The sequence below is a fragment of the Lampetra fluviatilis genome, chromosome 70 (genome assembly GCF_964198595.1).
Source record: "Lampetra fluviatilis chromosome 70, kcLamFluv1.1, whole genome shotgun sequence".
NCBI classification, from domain to species: domain Eukaryota; kingdom Metazoa; phylum Chordata; class Hyperoartia; order Petromyzontiformes; family Petromyzontidae; genus Lampetra; species Lampetra fluviatilis.
The window spans coordinates 521400-538964 of record NC_136344.1 but is presented as its reverse complement, the minus strand read 5'-3'; the positions used below and the strand labels follow the sequence as shown (position 1 = coordinate 538964).

Sequence of the window (17565 nt, the reverse complement as noted above, 5' to 3'; positions counted from 1 at the left end):
CTGTGGGTCTCTGCTGTGTGTGAGTAGTCTGTGGGTCTCTACTGTGTGAGTAGTCTGTGGGTCTCTACTGTGTGAGTAGTCTGTGGGTCTCTACTGTGTGAGTAGTCTGTGGGTCTCTACTGTGTGAGTAGTCTGTGGGTCTCTGCTGTGTGAGTAGTCTGTGGGTCTCTACTGTGTGAGTAGTCTGTGGGTCTCTGTGTGTGAGTAGTCTGTGGGTCTCTACTGTGTGAGTAGTCTGTGGGTCTCTACTGTGTGAGTAGTCTGTGGGTCTCTACTGTGTGAGTAGTCTGTGGGTCTCTACTGTGTGAGTAGTCTGTGGGTCTCTGCTGTGTGTGAGTAGTCTGTGGGTCTCTACTGTGTGAGTAGTCTGTGGGTCTCTGCTGTGTGAGTAGTCTGTGGGTCTCTACTGTGTGAGTAGTCTGTGGGTCTCTGTGTGTGAGTAGTCTGTGGGTCTCTACTGTGTGAGTAGTCTGTAGGTCTCTACTGTGTGAGTAGTCTGTGGGTCTCTGCTGTGTGTGAGTAGTCTGTGGGTCTCTACTGTGTGAGTAGTCTGTGGGTCTCTGTGTGTGAGTAGTCTGTGGGTCTCTGTGTGTGAGTAGTCTGTGGATCTCTGCTGTGTGAGTAGTCTGTGGGTCTCTACTGTGTGAGTAGTCTGTGGGTCTCTACTGTGTGAGTAGTCTGTGGGTCTCTACTGTGTGAGTAGTCTGTGGGTCTCTACTGTGTGAGTAGTCTGTGGGTCTCTACTGTGTGAGTAGTCTGTGGGTCTCTGCTGTGTGAGTAGTCTGTGGGTCTCTATGAGTAGTCTGTGGGTCTCTGTGTGTGAGTAGTCTGTGGGTCTCTGAGGAGTCGATGGGTCTCTATGAGTAGTCGATGTCTGTGGGTCTCTGAGGAGTCGATGGGTCAGGATCAGCGTGCGCAGGTTGGAGTCGGTCCGACAGCCACGAGAGGAACACCGTCCTGCGGAGACAGCACAACGCCATGACGCACGGTGACACACACACACACACAGACACACACACACACAGACACACACACACACACACACAGACACACACACAGACACACACACAGACACACACACACACACAGACACACACACACACACACACAGACACAGCGACACACACACACAGACACACACACATACACACACACACACACAGACACAGCGACACACAGACAGACACACAGACACACACACACACACCTGCAGTGCTGCACCACACAGACACACAGACAGACACACACACATACACAAACACACCCACACACAGACACACACACACACACACACCTGCAGTGCTGCACCACACAGACACACAGACAGACACACACACACACAAACACACACACACACCTGCAGTACTGCACCACACAGACACACAGACAGACACACACACACAGACAGACACACACACACACAGACACACACACAGACACACACACAGACACACACACACACCTGCAGTGCTGCACCACACAGACACACAGACAGACACACACACATACACAAACACACACACACACAGACACACACACACACACCTGCAGTGCTGCACCACACAGACACACAGACAGACACACACACACACACAGACAGACACTCACAGACACACACACACACACCTGCAGTGCTGCACCACACAGACACACAGACAGACACACACACATACACAAACACACACACACACAGACACACACACCTGCAGTGCTGCACCACACAGACACACAGACAGACACACACACACACACAGATAGACACTCACAGACACACACACACACACCTGCAGTGCTGCACCACACAGACACACAGACAGACACACAGACACACAGACAGACACACACAGACACACACACACAGACACACAGACAGACACACACACACAGACACACACACACACACACCTGCAGTGCTGCACCACACAGACACACAGACAGACACACACAGACAGACACACACACACACAGACACACACACACAGACACACACACACACACAGACAGACACACACAGACACACACACACACACACCTGCAGTGCTGCACCACACAGACACACAGACAGACACACACACACACAGACAGACACTCACAGACACACACACACACACCTGCAGTGCTGCACCACACAGACACACACACAGACACACAGACAGACACACACACACACACACAGACAGACACTCACAGACACACACACACACACCTGCAGTGCTGCACCACACAGACACACAGACAGACACACACACACACAGACAGACACTCACAGACACACACACACACACCTGCAGTGCTGCACCACACAGACACACACACAGACACACAGACAGACACACACACACACACACAGACAGACACTCACAGACACACACACACACACCTGCAGTGCTGCACCACACAGACACACAGACAGACACACACACACACAGACAGACACTCACAGACACACACACACACCTGCAGTGCTGCACCACACACTCACTGCTGCAGTACTCCAGATCCCAGTCGCTGCTCTCCACAGGCAAGTTCCGGCATCCGGATCGGGAGCACAGAGCCGGAGTCAGCCCGGCTCCTGCAGTCCAATCCGCGGGATCCGCACCGGGTCTTACTCCTCCTCCTCCTCCCATAATAGACAGAGGCTGGGGGAACAACACAGAGACCCACAGACTCACACACAGTAGAGACCCACACACAGAGACCCACAGACTACTCATAGAGACCCACAGACTACTCACACAGTAGAGACCCACAGACTACTCACACAGTAGAGACCCACAGACTACTCATAGAGACCCACAGACTACTCACACAGCAGAGACCCACAGACTCCTCACACAGTAGAGACCCACAGACTACTCACACAGCAGAGACCCACAGACTACTCATAGAGACCCACAGACTCCTCACACAGCAGAGACCCACAGACTACTCATAGAGACCCATAGACTACTCACACAGTAGAGACCCACACACAGAGACCCACAGACTACTCACACAGTAGAGACCCACAGACTACTCACACAGTAGAGACCCACACACAGAGACCCACAGACTACTCACACAGTAGAGACCCACAGACTCCTCACACAGCAGAGACCCACAGACTACTCACACAGTAGAGACCCACAGACTACTCACACAGTAGAGACCCACAGACTACTCATAGAGACCCATAGACTACTCACACAGTAGAGACCCACACACAGAGACCCACAGACTACTCACACAGTAGAGACCCACAGACTACTCACACACAGAGACCCACAGACTACTCACACAGTAGAGACCCACAGACTACTCACACAGCAGAGACCCACAGACTACTCACACAGTAGAGACCCACAGACTACTCACACACAGAGACCCACAGACTACTCACACAGTAGAGACCCACAGACTACTCACACACAGAGACCCACAGACTACTCACACAGCAGAGACCCACAGACTACTCACACAGCAGAGACCCACAGACTACTCATAGAGACCCATAGACTACTCACACAGTAGAGACCCACACACAGAGACCCACAGACTACTCACACAGTAGAGACCCACAGACTACTCACACACAGAGACCCACAGACTACTCACACAGTAGAGACCCACAGACTCCTCACACAGTAGAGACCCACAGACTACTCACACAGTAGAGACCCACAGACTACTCACACAGTAGAGACCCACACACAGAGACCCACAGACTACTCACACAGTAGAGACCCACAGACTACTCACACAGTAGAGACCCACAGACTCCTCACACAGCAGAGACCCACAGACTACTCACACAGTAGAGACCCACAGACTACTCACACACAGAGACCCACAGACTACTCACACAGTAGAGACCCACAGACTCCTCACACAGTAGAGACCCACAGACTACTCACACAGTAGAGACCCACAGACTACTCACACAGTAGAGACCCACACACAGAGACCCACAGACTACTCACACAGTAGAGACCCACAGACTACTCACACAGTAGAGACCCACAGACTACTCATAGAGACCCATAGACTACTCACACAGTAGAGACCCACACACAGAGACCCACAGACTACTCACACAGTAGAGACCCACAGACTACTCACACACAGAGACCCACAGACTACTCACACAGTAGAGACCCACAGACTACTCACACAGTAGAGACCCACACACAGAGACCCACAGACTACTCACACAGTAGAGACCCACAGACTACTCACACAGTAGAGACCCACAGACTACTCACACACAGAGACCCACAGACTACTCACACAGTAGAGACCCACAGACTACTCACACAGTAGAGACCCACACACAGAGACCCACAGACTACTCACACAGTAGAGACCCACAGACTACTCACACACAGAGACCCACAGACTACTCACACAGTAGAGACCCACAGACTACTCACACAGTAGAGACCCACACACAGAGACCCACAGACTACTCACACAGTAGAGACCCACAGACTACTCACACACAGAGACCCACAGACTACTCACACAGTAGAGACCCACAGACTACTCACACACAGAGACCCACAGACTACTCACACAGCAGAGACCCACAGACTGACAAATTGAGTGAGTGAGTTTGTGAGCGAGTGCTTGGCAAGCCGAGAGCGGTGGTGGTCGTGGTTGTGGTTGGTGGTTGTGGTTGGTGGTCGTGGTTGTGGTTGGTGGTCGTGGTTGTGGTTGGTGGTTGTGGTTGGTGGTTGGTGGTTGTGTGTTGTGTTTGTGGTTGTGGTTGGTGGTCGTGGTTGTTGTTGGTGGTTGTGGTTGGTGGTTGGTGGTTGTGTTTGTGGTTGTGGTTGTTGGTTGTGGTTGTGGTTGGTGGTTGTGGTTGGTGGTCGGTGGTTGTAGTTGGTGGTTGTGTTACCTGGCGGCTGCCGACGGCTGCGAACGATGCGGTGGTGCTTGTGGTGGCGACGACGTTGGAGGAGGTGGTGGTGGCGGTGGACGGGAATCGTGTCAAGAACACGTTAGAGGAGGTGGCGGTGGTTGGAGTGGAAGGCAATCGTGTCAAGAACACGTTAGAGGAGGAAGTGGCGGTGGTGGTTGTAGTGGATGGGAATCGTGTCAATAAGACGGAGGAGGTGGTGGCGGTGGTTATAGTGGACGGCAATCGTGTCAAGAAGACAGAGGAGGAAGTGGTGGTGTTTGTAGTGGATGGGAATCGTGTCAAGAACACGGAGGAGGTGGTGGCGGTGGTGGCGGTGGTGGATGTAGTGGATGGGAATCGTGTCAAGAACACGGTGGAGGTGGTGGCAGTGGTGGATGGGAGGGGTGTCAAGAACACGGAGGAGGTGGAGGAGGTGGAGGTGGTGGCGGTAGACAACAGGAAAACTCCCGTCCTGCCCGGCGTCCCGTAGAACGGGACCAGACGCGGCGTTCCCGAGCGCGGCAAGCGTGGGGCCGGTGGTGGTGGTGGTGGTGGTGGCGGTGGCGGTGGTGGCGGTGGCGGTGGTGGCGGTGGCGTCACCGTCACCGTGGCAGCAGCAGCAGCACGGTCCTGGGGGAACAGCCGGGATGACGTCACACCCCAGTCTCTACTCTAGACCCTGAGACCCTGAGACCCGGTCTCTACTCTAGACCCTGACCCTGAGACCCGGTCTCTACTCTAGACCCTGAGACCCTGAGACCCGGTCTCTACTCTAGACCCTGAGACCCTGAGACCCGGTCTCTACTCTAGACCCTGACCCTGAGACCCAGTCTCTACTCTAGACCCTGACCCTGAGACCCGGTCTCTACTCTAGACCCTGAGACCCTGAGACCCGGTCTTTACTCTAGACCCTGAGACCCTGAGACCCAGTCTCTACTCTAGACACTGAGACCCTGAGACCCGATCTCTACTCTAGACCCTGAGACACTGAGACCCAGTCTCTACTCTAGACACTGAGACCCTGAGACACTGAGACCCTGAGACCCGGTCTCTACTCTAGACCCTGAGACCCTGAGACCCGGTCTCTACTCTAGACACTGAGACCCTGAGACCCGGTCTCTACTCTAGACCCTGAGACACTGAGACCCAGTCTCTACTCTAGACACTGAGACCCTGAAACCCTGAGACCCTGAGACCCGGTCTCTACTCTAGACACTGAGACACTGAGACCCAGTCTCTACTCTAGACACTGAGACCCTGAGACCCAGTCTCTACTCTAGACACTGAGACACTGAGACCCAGTCTCTACTCTAGACACTGAGACCCTGAGACCCGGTCTCTACTCTAGACACTGAGCCCTGCTGAGACCCGGTCTCTACTCTAGACACTGAGACCTGCTGAGACCCGGTCTCTACTCTAGACACTGAGACCCTGAGACCCGGTCTCTACTCTAGACTCTGACCCTGAGACCCGGTCTCTACTCTAGACCCTGAGACCCGGTCTCTACTCTAGACACTGAGACCCTGAGACCCGGTCTCTACTCTAGACTCTGACCCTGAGACCCGGTCTCTACTCTAGACACTGAGACCCTGAGACCCGGTCTCTACTCTAGACTCTGACCCTGAGACCCGGTCTCTACTCTAGACCCTGAGACCCGGTCTCTACTCTAGACACTGAGACCCTGAGACACTGAGACCCTGAGACCCAGTCTCTACTCTAGACACTGAGACCCTGAGACACTGAGACCCTGAGACCCAGTCTCTACTCTAGACCCTGAGACCCGGTCTCTACTCTAGACTCTGACCCTGAGACCCGGTCTCGACTCTAGACTCTGACCCTGAGACCTGGTCTCTACTCTAGACCCTGAGACCCTGAGACACTGAGACCCTGAGACCCAGTCTCTACTCTAGACTCTGACCCTGAGACCCAGTCTCTACTCTAGACCCTGAGACCCGGTCTCTACTCTAGACTCTGACCCTGAGACCCGGTCTCTACTCTAGACTCTGACCCTGAGACCCAGTCTCTACTCTAGACCCTGAGACCCGGTCTCTACTCTAGACACTGAGACCCTGAGACCCGGTCTCTACTCTAGACTCTGACCCTGAGACCCAGTCTCTACTCTAGACCCTGAGACCCGGTCTCTACTCTAGACTCTGACCCTGAGACCCGGTCTCTACTCTAGACCCTGAGACACTGAGACCCGGTCTCTACTCTAGACCCTGAGACCCGGTCTCTACTCTAGACCCTGAGACACTGAGACCAGGTCTCTACTCTAGACCCTGAGACCCGGTCTCTACTCTAGACTCTGACCCTGAGACCCGGTCTCTACTCTAGACCCTGAGACCCGGTCTCTACTCTAGACCCTGAGACACTGAGACCCGGTCTCTACTCTAGACCCTGAGACCCGGTCTCTACTCTAGACTCTGACCCTGAGACCCGGTCTCTACTCTAGACCCTGAGACCCGGTCTCTACTCTAGACCCTGAGACCCGGTCTCTACTCTAGACCCTGAGACCCGGTCTCTACTCTAGACACTGAGACCCTGAGACCCGGTCTCTACTCTAGACTCTGACCCTGAGACCCGGTCTCTACTCTAGACCCTGAGACCCGGTCTCTACTCTAGACACTGAGACCCTGAGACCCGGTCTCTACTCTAGACTCTGACCCTGAGACCCGGTCTCTACTCTAGACACTGAGACCCTGAGACCCGGTCTCTACTCTAGACTCTGACCCTGAGACCCGGTCTCTACTCTAGACCCTGAGACCCGGTCTCTACTCTAGACACTGAGACCCTGAGACACTGAGACCCTGAGACCCAGTCTCTACTCTAGACACTGAGACCCTGAGACACTGAGACCCTGAGACCCAGTCTCTACTCTAGACCCTGAGACCCGGTCTCTACTCTAGACTCTGACCCTGAGACCCGGTCTCGACTCTAGACTCTGACCCTGAGACCTGGTCTCTACTCTAGACCCTGAGACCCTGAGACACTGAGACCCTGAGACCCAGTCTCTACTCTAGACTCTGACCCTGAGACCCAGTCTCTACTCTAGACCCTGAGACCCGGTCTCTACTCTAGACTCTGACCCTGAGACCCGGTCTCTACTCTAGACTCTGACCCTGAGACCCAGTCTCTACTCTAGACCCTGAGACCCGGTCTCTACTCTAGACACTGAGACCCTGAGACCCGGTCTCTACTCTAGACTCTGACCCTGAGACCCAGTCTCTACTCTAGACCCTGAGACCCGGTCTCTACTCTAGACTCTGACCCTGAGACCCGGTCTCTACTCTAGACCCTGAGACACTGAGACCCGGTCTCTACTCTAGACCCTGAGACCCGGTCTCTACTCTAGACCCTGAGACACTGAGACCAGGTCTCTACTCTAGACCCTGAGACCCGGTCTCTACTCTAGACTCTGACCCTGAGACCCGGTCTCTACTCTAGACCCTGAGACCCGGTCTCTACTCTAGACCCTGAGACACTGAGACCCGGTCTCTACTCTAGACCCTGAGACCCGGTCTCTACTCTAGACTCTGACCCTGAGACCCGGTCTCTACTCTAGACCCTGAGACCCGGTCTCTACTCTAGACCCTGAGACCCGGTCTCTACTCTAGACCCTGAGACCCTGAGACCCGGTCTCTACTCTAGACCCTGAGACCCTGAGACCCGGTCTCTACTCTAGACTCTGACCCTGAGACCCGGTCTCTACTCTAGACCCTGAGACCCGATCTCTACTCTAGACCCTGAGACCCGGTCTCTACTCTAGACCCTGAGACCCGGTCTCTACTCTAGACCCTGAGACACTGAGACCCGGTCTCTACTCTAGACCCTGAGACCCTGAGACCCGGTCTCTAATCTAGACCCTGAGACCCGGTCTCTACTCTAGACCCTGAGACCCGGTCTCTACTCTAGACCCTGAGACCCGGTCTCTACTCTAGACCCTGAGACCCGGTCTCTACTCTAGACCCTGAGACACTGAGACCCGGTCTCTACTCTAGACCCTGAGACACTGAGACCCGGTCTCTACTCTAGACCCTGAGACCCTGAGACCCGGTCTCTACTCTAGACCCTGAGACCCTGAGACCCGGTCTCTACTCTAGACCCTGAGACACTGAGACCCGGTCTCTACTCTAGACCCTGAGACCCTGAGACCCGGTCTCTAATCTAGACCCTGAGACCCGGTCTCTACTCTAGACCCTGAGACCCGGTCTCTACTCTAGACCCTGAGACCCGGTCTCTACTCTAGACCCTGAGACCCGGTCTCTACTCTAGACCCTGAGACACTGAGACCCGGTCTCTACTCTAGACCCTGAGACACTGAGACCCGGTCTCTACTCTAGACCCTGAGACCCTGAGACCCGGTCTCTACTCTAGACCCTGAGACCCTGAGACCCGGTCTCTACTCTAGACCCTGAGACACTGAGACCCGGTCTCTACTCTAGACCCTGAGACCCTGAGACCCGGTCTCTACTCTAGACCCTGAGACCCTGAGACCCGGTCTCTACTCTAGACCCTGAGACACTGAGACCCGGTCTCTACTCTAGATGCCGAGACCCTGGGGATGAGACTCCGTACGAACGAGCCCACGACGCTTCTGCTGCTGCTCGTGCTTCTGACTCCTCACCTTGGCGGCCAACTTGGCCTTGTAGACCACCAACGCCTTCAGATATTCCTTCTTGGCATCGTCAGCCTTCTTCTTGTAAACCTGCGAGACGCAGAAACACAGCAACAGAAAGCGAACCACGTCAGTCGAGACCGGGTCTCAGGGTCTCAGGGTCTAGAGTAGAGACCGGGTCTCAGGGTCAGAGTCTAGAGTAGAGACCGGGTCTCAGGGTCTAGAGTAGAGACCGGGTCTCAGGGTCTAAGCGTCTAGAGTAGAGACCGGGTCTCAGGGTCTAGAGTAGAGACCGGGTCTCAGGGTCTCAGGGTCTAGAGTAGAGACCGGGTCTCAGGGTCTCAGTGTCTAGAGTAGAGACCGGGTCTCAGGGTCTCAGAGTCTAAAGTAGAGACTGGGTCTCAGGGTCTCAGAGTCTAGAGTAGAGACCGGGTCTCAGGGTCTAGAGTAGAGACCGGGTCTCAGGGTCTAGAGTAGAGACCGGGTCTCAGGGTCTCAGGGTCTAGATTAGAGACCGGGTCTCAGGGTCTCAGAGTCTAGAGTAGAGACCGGGTCTCAGGGTCTAGAGTAGAGACCGGGTCTCAGGGTCTCAGAGTCTAGAGTAGAGACCGGGTCTCAGGGTCTCAGCGTCTAGAGTAGAGACCGGGTCTCAGGGTCTCAGCGTCTAGAGTAGAGACCGGGTCTCAGGGTCTCAGCGTCTAGAGTAGAGACCGGGTCTCAGGGTCTCAGGGTCTAGAGTAGAGACCGGGTCTCAGGGTCTCAGGGTCTAGAGTAGAGACCGGGTCTCAGGGTCTCAGGGTCTAGAGTAGAGACCGGGTCTCAGGGTCTCAGAGTCTAGAGTAGAGACCGGGTCTCAGGGTCTCAGGGTCTAGAGTAGAGACCGGGTCTCAGGGTCTCAGAGTCTAGAGTAGAGACCGGGTCTCAGTGTCTCAAGGTCTAGAGTAGAGACCGGGTCTCAGGGTCTAGAGTAGAGACCGGGTCTCAGGGTCTCAGGGTCTAGAGTAGAGACCGGGTCTCAGGGTCTCAGGGTCTAGAGTAGAGACCGGGTCTCAGGGTCTCAGGGTCTAGAGTAGAGACCGGGTCTCAGGGTCTCAGGGTCTAGAGTAGAGACCGGGTCTCAGGGTCTCAGGGTCACTGACTCTGTGTAAGTTCGTCTGTTTGTGAAACCAAATCCAACAACACCACTCGGAGCATCATCACCACCACCACGTCCACCACCACCACCACGTCCACCACAACCACGTCCACCAACATCACGTCCACCAACACCACGTCCACCACCAGCACCACCACGTCCACCACCATGTCCACCACCACGTCCACCACCATGTCCACCACCACGTCCACCAGCGCCACCACGTCCACCACCAGCACCACGTCCACCACCACCACGTCCACCACCACCACCACGTCCACCACCACCACGTCCACCACCACCACGTCCACCACCACCACGTCCACAATGTCCACCACAACCACCACGTCCACCACCACCACGTCCACAATGTCCACCACAACCACCACCACCACGTGCACCACCACCACCACCACCGCCACCACCTGCTTCTGCTGGTCGGCGAGGCTGTCCCACATGGAGGCGACGATGCGCGTGGCCACCACCACCACCACCACGTCCACCACCACCACCACGTCCACCACCACCACCACCACGTGCCCCACCTGCTTCTGCTGGTCGGCGAGGCTGTCCCACATGGAGGCGACGATGCGCGTGGCCTCCCCGAAGGAGGCATGAGGGTCCTGGCCACGGATGGCCACGTGAGTGTCGCGGAAGAAGAGTGCGTAGGCCGAGTTGGGTCGCACCGGGGCCACGAGGGTCACCGGGGAGGTCGCGGGGGTCGCGGGGGTCGAGGGGCCGCCGCCGCGACCCTTGGCCTCCGACCCCCGCCCCCGCCTCTTGCCCCTCCTCCCCCCTCTCCCTTCGGCGTCGCCGGGAGATTTTGCCGGGCCGGTGGCGGACGTGGCGGGAATCTTCACACGCGCGCACACACGCGCATACACACACACACATATACACATACACACACACACACATATACACACATACACACACATACACACACACACATACACACATATACACACACACATACACACACATACACACACACACATACACACACACACATACACACATATACACACACACATACACACATATATACACACACATACACACATACACACACATATACACACACATACACACATATACACTTACACACACACACACATATACACACGCAGGCACGCGCACACACACATATACACACGCACACACATATGCACACACACGCACATACACACACACATATACACACACGCAGTAGTGTATAGTGTAGTGTATAGTAGTGTATAGTGTAGTGGTGTATAGTATGTAGTGTGGTGTATAGTGTAGTGTATAGTAGTGTAGTGTATAGTGTAGTGTATAGTGTAGTGTGTCTGTGTGTGTGTCTCTAGACAGCAAGTGTCCGTTAGGTGATGATGTTGTGGAATCATCATTCGTCTCACTCCACCTCCACCACCTCCTCCCACTCCACCTCCTCCCACTCCACCTCCTCCCACTCCACCTCCTCCCACTCCACCCACTCCACCACCACCACCTCCACCACATCCACCACCTCCACCACCACCTCCACCACCTCCACCACCACCACCTCCACCACCACCACCTCCCGCACCTCTCCCTCTGGCGGCAGGCGACTCTGTCCGATGCCTCCGGGGGTAAAGCAACGCCCCACGCTGCTGCCTCCGCCAAGAGGAGGCGGAGCTTGGGGAGGAGGAGGGGCTTGAGCAGGAAGAGGAGGAGCTTGAGCAGGAAAAGGAGGAGCTTTAGCAGGAAGAGGAGGAGCTTGAACAGGAAGAGGAGGAGCTTTAGCAGGAAGAGGAGGAGCTTTAGCAGGAAGAGGAGGAGCTTTAGCAGGAAGAGGAGGAGCTTGAAGAGTAGGAGCTTGAGGGGGTAGTCGACATTTAGACGAAGGCACGAAGCCGGCACTTTCCGTGTCTTCCCGCGGGCAGAAGGTCTGCAAGGGCGGGGGGGGGGGGAGCGGAAACGACCAGAAGCCGTATCACTCTTTGGTTCTTTCGGTAAAGTCACGTACGAAGATACAATAATAAATTCAATAATAGCATACTACGACGTTTCGATTGCAAACACAAGCAATCGTCATCAGGTATAAAAGAAATAGCGACAAAAATCTAACCAGAAAACTATAGACAGACATACAAGCAGACAGACGTCACAAAGATACACAGAGAGAGAGAAAACCATCGGCACAAAAGAGAGAGAGGTCGTCTCTGTGACGAGGCCTTAAATAGCCGTATCGTGAGACACCTTTGGTGGTGGCGCGGTTATCAAAAGTTGTGAAAATCAAGAACGTGTGTAGGTGTTCATCTTCTTGGTTCTTTCGGTAAAGTCATCACGTAGAATGGAAATAATAAAATAATAAAAATAAAACATAATAAAATAATAAAAATTTAACATAATAAAATAATAAAAAGGAAACATAATAAAATAATACAAATAAAACATAATAAAATAATTCTCACGACGTTTCGGCCACAACGCAAGCAGCCGTCCTCAGGTGGAGAACACGTCTGTCGAGAAGACAGCGTCTGAATGATAACACAGGCGGTTGTGCATTAAGGTGTTCAAACACCACGTAGATTACCGTAGATTTTGCATGGAATCAAGTTGCTGTATCAAGCACACACACACACACAAGGTACTTGCGGTCAACATCCAGACTCTGATAATAATGTTACACGTGCAGTGTCGAATTGGCCTACAGCACAGTCTACAGCAGCCCGTCTTCGTGGCCTAGTCACGCCACCAGTGCAAGACCAGAGAGCCCTAAAAGGTGAACGGGACAAGGGCAATGCACCACCAGATCACCGACAGCTCGTGGCGATCATCAGCTGTATCACAGGCAGAGGTCGCAAACGGGTTTTGATTCCTTACCCGTACCCGGCCGCACCAGGGTCGCAAACGGGTACCCGTACCCGGCCGTACCCGTACCCTACCCGTACCCGTACCCTACCCGTACCCGGCCGTACCCGTACCCGGCCGTACCCGTACCCTACCCGTACCCTACCCGTACCCTACCCGTACCCGGCCGTACCCGTACCCTACCCGTACCCGTACCCGGCCGTACCCGTACCCTACCCGTACCCGGCCGTACCCGTACCCTACCCGTACCCTACCCGTACCCGGCCGTACCCTACCCGTACCCTACCCGTACCCTACCCGTACCCGGCCGTACCCGTACCCTACCCGTACCCTACCCTTACCCTACCCGTACCCGGCCGTACCCGTACCGTACCCTACCCGTACCCTACCCGTACCCGGCCGTACCCGTACCCTACCCGTACCCGGCCGGGTTCTAACAAACCCCTATAACCACGCTATTTATAAGGGTTCCAACAAACCTATAAGGGTTCTAATAACCGCCTATAACCACGCAGTTTAAAGGGTTCTAATAACCCGAGAAGGGTTCTAATAACCCTATAAGGGTTGTAATAAACCCCTATAACCACGATAATTAACGAGTTCTAATAACCCCTATAACCACGGTCTTTTTAAGGGTTCTAATAACCCTATTACGGGTTCTAATAACTCCTATGAGGGTCCTAATAACCCTATAAGGGTCCGAATAAACCCCTATAAAAGTTATAATAACCCTATAAATGTCCTAATAGCCCCGAGAAGGGTTCTAATCTATATATCAGAGGTCGCAACCGGGTACCCGATACCCGTACCCTACCCAATACCCGGCTACGGGTAGCCGTTTGCGACCCTGGTGCGGCCGGGTACGGGTACGGGTAGGCCGTGAGTCACTGGTGAATAACCGTTTGTCACTCATTTCGGGTAGGGAACGGGTAGGAAACGGGTACCTGTACCCAGCCGGGTACGGGTAGCCATTTGCGACCCTGGTGCGGCCGGGTACGGGTACGGGTAAGGAATCAAAACCCGTTTGCGACCTCTGGCGTGCAGTTATTACTACTACACAATCGCTAGATGCTACCAATACAGGCCGTAGATATTACTGCAGAGCGGCCAGGGACATCGTGGCTGCAGCGGGGGGGTGGGGGGGGGTAGCAGCCCAGCCCCAGCCTGCCAAGGTGCCACCTCGGCCGGCTGGACAATCTAGGCGAGGCCGGAGGCTCTGCACGGGACTAGGCCTCACCACGCTGCTCTGTCAGGTGAGTGCTTTGTGCTATAGATTCGATAAATACTGCTATAGAAGCAGCATGAACTACTGTAGCGATAGCAGGCACCACCACAGTCGGTACGCACTGCTGTAATCATAGCAGGCACCACCACAGTCGGTATGCACTGCTGTAATCATAGCAGGTACCACCACAGTCGGTATGCACTGCTGTAATCATAGCAGGCACCACCACAGTCGGTATGCACTGCTGTAATCATAGCAGGCACCACCACAGTCGGTACGCACTGCTGTAATCATAGCAGGTACCACCACAGTCGGTATGCACTGCTGTAATCATAGCAGGCACCACCACAGTCGGTATGCACTGCTGTAGTCATAGCAGGCACCACCACAGTCGGTACGCACTGCTGTAATCATAGCAGGCACCACCACAGTCGGTACGCACTGCTGTAATCATAGCAGGCACCACCACAGTCGGTATGCACTGCTGTAATCATAGCAGGTACCACCACAGTCGGTATGCACTGCTGTAATCATAGCAGGCACCACCACAGTCGGTACGCACTGCTGTAGTCATAGCAGGCACCACCACAGTCGGTATGCACTGCTGTAGTCATAGCAGGCACCACCACAGTCGGTATGCACTGCTGTAATCATAGCAGGCACCACCACAGTCGGTATGCACTGCTGTAGTCATAGCCGGTACCACCACAGTCGGTATGCACTGCTGTAATCATAGCAGGTACCACCACAGTCGGTATGCACTGCTGTAGTCATAGCAGGCACCACCACAGTCAGTACGCACTGCTGTAATCATAGCAGGTACCACCACAGTCGGTATGCACTGCTGTAGTCATAGCAGGTACCACCACAGTCAGTATACACTGCTGTAATCATAGCAGGTACCACCACAGTCGGTATGCACTGCTGTAGTCATAGCAGGTACCACCACAGTCGGTATGCACTGCTGTAGTCATAGCAGGCACCACCACAGTCAGTACGCACTGCTGTAATCATAGCAGGTACCACCACAGTCGGGATGCACTGCTGTAATCATAGCAGGTACCACCACAGTCGGGATGCACTGCTGTAATCATAGCAGGCACCACCACAGTCGGGATGCACTGCTGTAATCATAGCAGGTACCACAATCCTAATAACCCCTATGTTTCTAATAACCCTATAAGGATCCTAATAGCCCAGATAAAGGTTATAATAGCCCAGATAAAAGTTACCCCTATAAAGGTCCTAATAAGCCCTATACTGTTTCTAATAACCCTATAAGGATCCTAATAGCCCAGATAAAGGTTATAATAGCCCAGATAAAGGTTACCCCTATAAAAGTCCTAATAACACCTATAACTTTCGATTTAAAGCTTTCGTGACTGCAGGGATTCATCTTCTTGGTTCTTTCGGTAAAGTCACGTAGAAGGGAAATAATAAAATAAAACATAATAAAATACAATTCTCACGACGTTTCGGCCACAACGCAAGCAGCCGTCCTCAGGTGAAGAACAGGTCTGTCGGGAAGACAGCGTCTGAATGAGTATGAATCCTTGCAGTCACATTCAGACGCTGTCTTTCCGACAGACGCTGTTCTTCACCTGAGGACGGCTGCTTGCGTTGTGGCCGAAACGTCGTGAGAATTATTTTACGATGTTAAATTTTTATTATTTTATTATTTCCCTTCTACGTGATGACTTTCCCGAAAGAACCAAGAAGATGAACACCTATAAGGGTTCAAATAACCCTATAAGGATCCTAATAAACCCCTATAACGGCTGATCTAGGACTCACCTCGTGTAGCAGTGACCTCAGCAGGGCCGAGTACATTGGAGTCACTTCCAGAGTTGTAGCAGTCGCAGTAGTAGTCGTAGCAGCAGCAGCAGTAGTCGTAGCAGCAGCAGTAGTCGTAGTAGTAGTAGTGGCAGTAGTAGTAGTAGTAGCAGTAGAAGTAGTAGCAGTAGTAACAGTGGCAGTAGCAGCAGTAGTAGAAGTAGTAGTGGTAGTAGTAGTATCAGTAGTATCAGATGTAGCAGCAGCAGTATCAGTAGACGTAGCAGCAGCGATAGTATCAGCGATAGAATCAGCGATAGTATCAGCGGTAGTATTGGTAGTATTAGTAGTAGTATTAGTAGTAGTATTAGTAGTAGTAGTATCAGCAGTAGTATTAGTAGTAGTATCAGCGGTAGTATTAGCGGTAGTATTAGTAGTAGTATTAGTAGTAGTATCAGCGGTATTAGTAGTATCAGCGGTAGTATTAGTAGTAGTATTAGTAGTAGTATCAGCGGTAGTATTAGTATCAGCAGTAGTATTAGTAGTAGTATTAGTAGTAGTATCAGCGGTAGTATTAGTAGTAGTATCAGCAGTAGTATTAGTAGTAGTATTAGTAGTAGTATCAGCAGTAGTATTAGTAGTAGTATCAGCAGTAGTAGTAGTATCAGCGGTAGTATTTACACCACTGGCACTCCGACCATCACCACCGCCGTTATAACTGCTCATTATTGTAGGTAGTTAGTGGTAGTAAGTGGTAATTAATTAGTGGTAATTAATTAGTGGTAGTAGTAAGTGGTAATTAATTAGTGGTAGTAGTAAGTGGTAATTAATTAGTGGTAGTAGTAAGTGGTAATTAATTAGTGGTAATTAATTAGTGGTAGTAGTAAGTGGTAATTAATTAGTGGTAGTAGTAAGTGGTAATTAATTAGTGGTAATTAATTAGTGGTAGTAGTAAGTGGTAATTAATTAGTGGTAGTAGTAAGTGGTAATTAATTAGTGGTAATTAATTAGTGGTAGTAGTAAGTGGTAATTAATTAGTGGTAATTAATTAGTGGTAGTAGTAAGTGGTAATTAATTAGTGGTAATTAATTAGTGGTAATTAATTA

At 52.9% G+C, this 17565-nt stretch overlaps 1 protein-coding gene across 1 annotated transcript; it reads right to left on the bottom strand.

Annotated features, from left to right (window-relative positions):
* Window positions 1-906: 906 nt before the first annotated feature.
* On the bottom strand, window positions 907-16516 carry LOC144952816 (uncharacterized). Its single transcript, XM_078883283.1, has 5 exons — window positions 16481-16516; window positions 11175-11483; window positions 9504-9584; window positions 5378-5509; window positions 907-957 (listed from the first exon to the last, which is right to left on the bottom strand). The coding sequence occupies exons 1-5, from the start codon at window positions 16514-16516 to the stop codon at window positions 907-909; spliced, it is 609 nt and encodes a 202-aa protein (XP_078739409.1).
* Between the last annotated feature and the right edge of the window lie 1049 nt (window positions 16517-17565).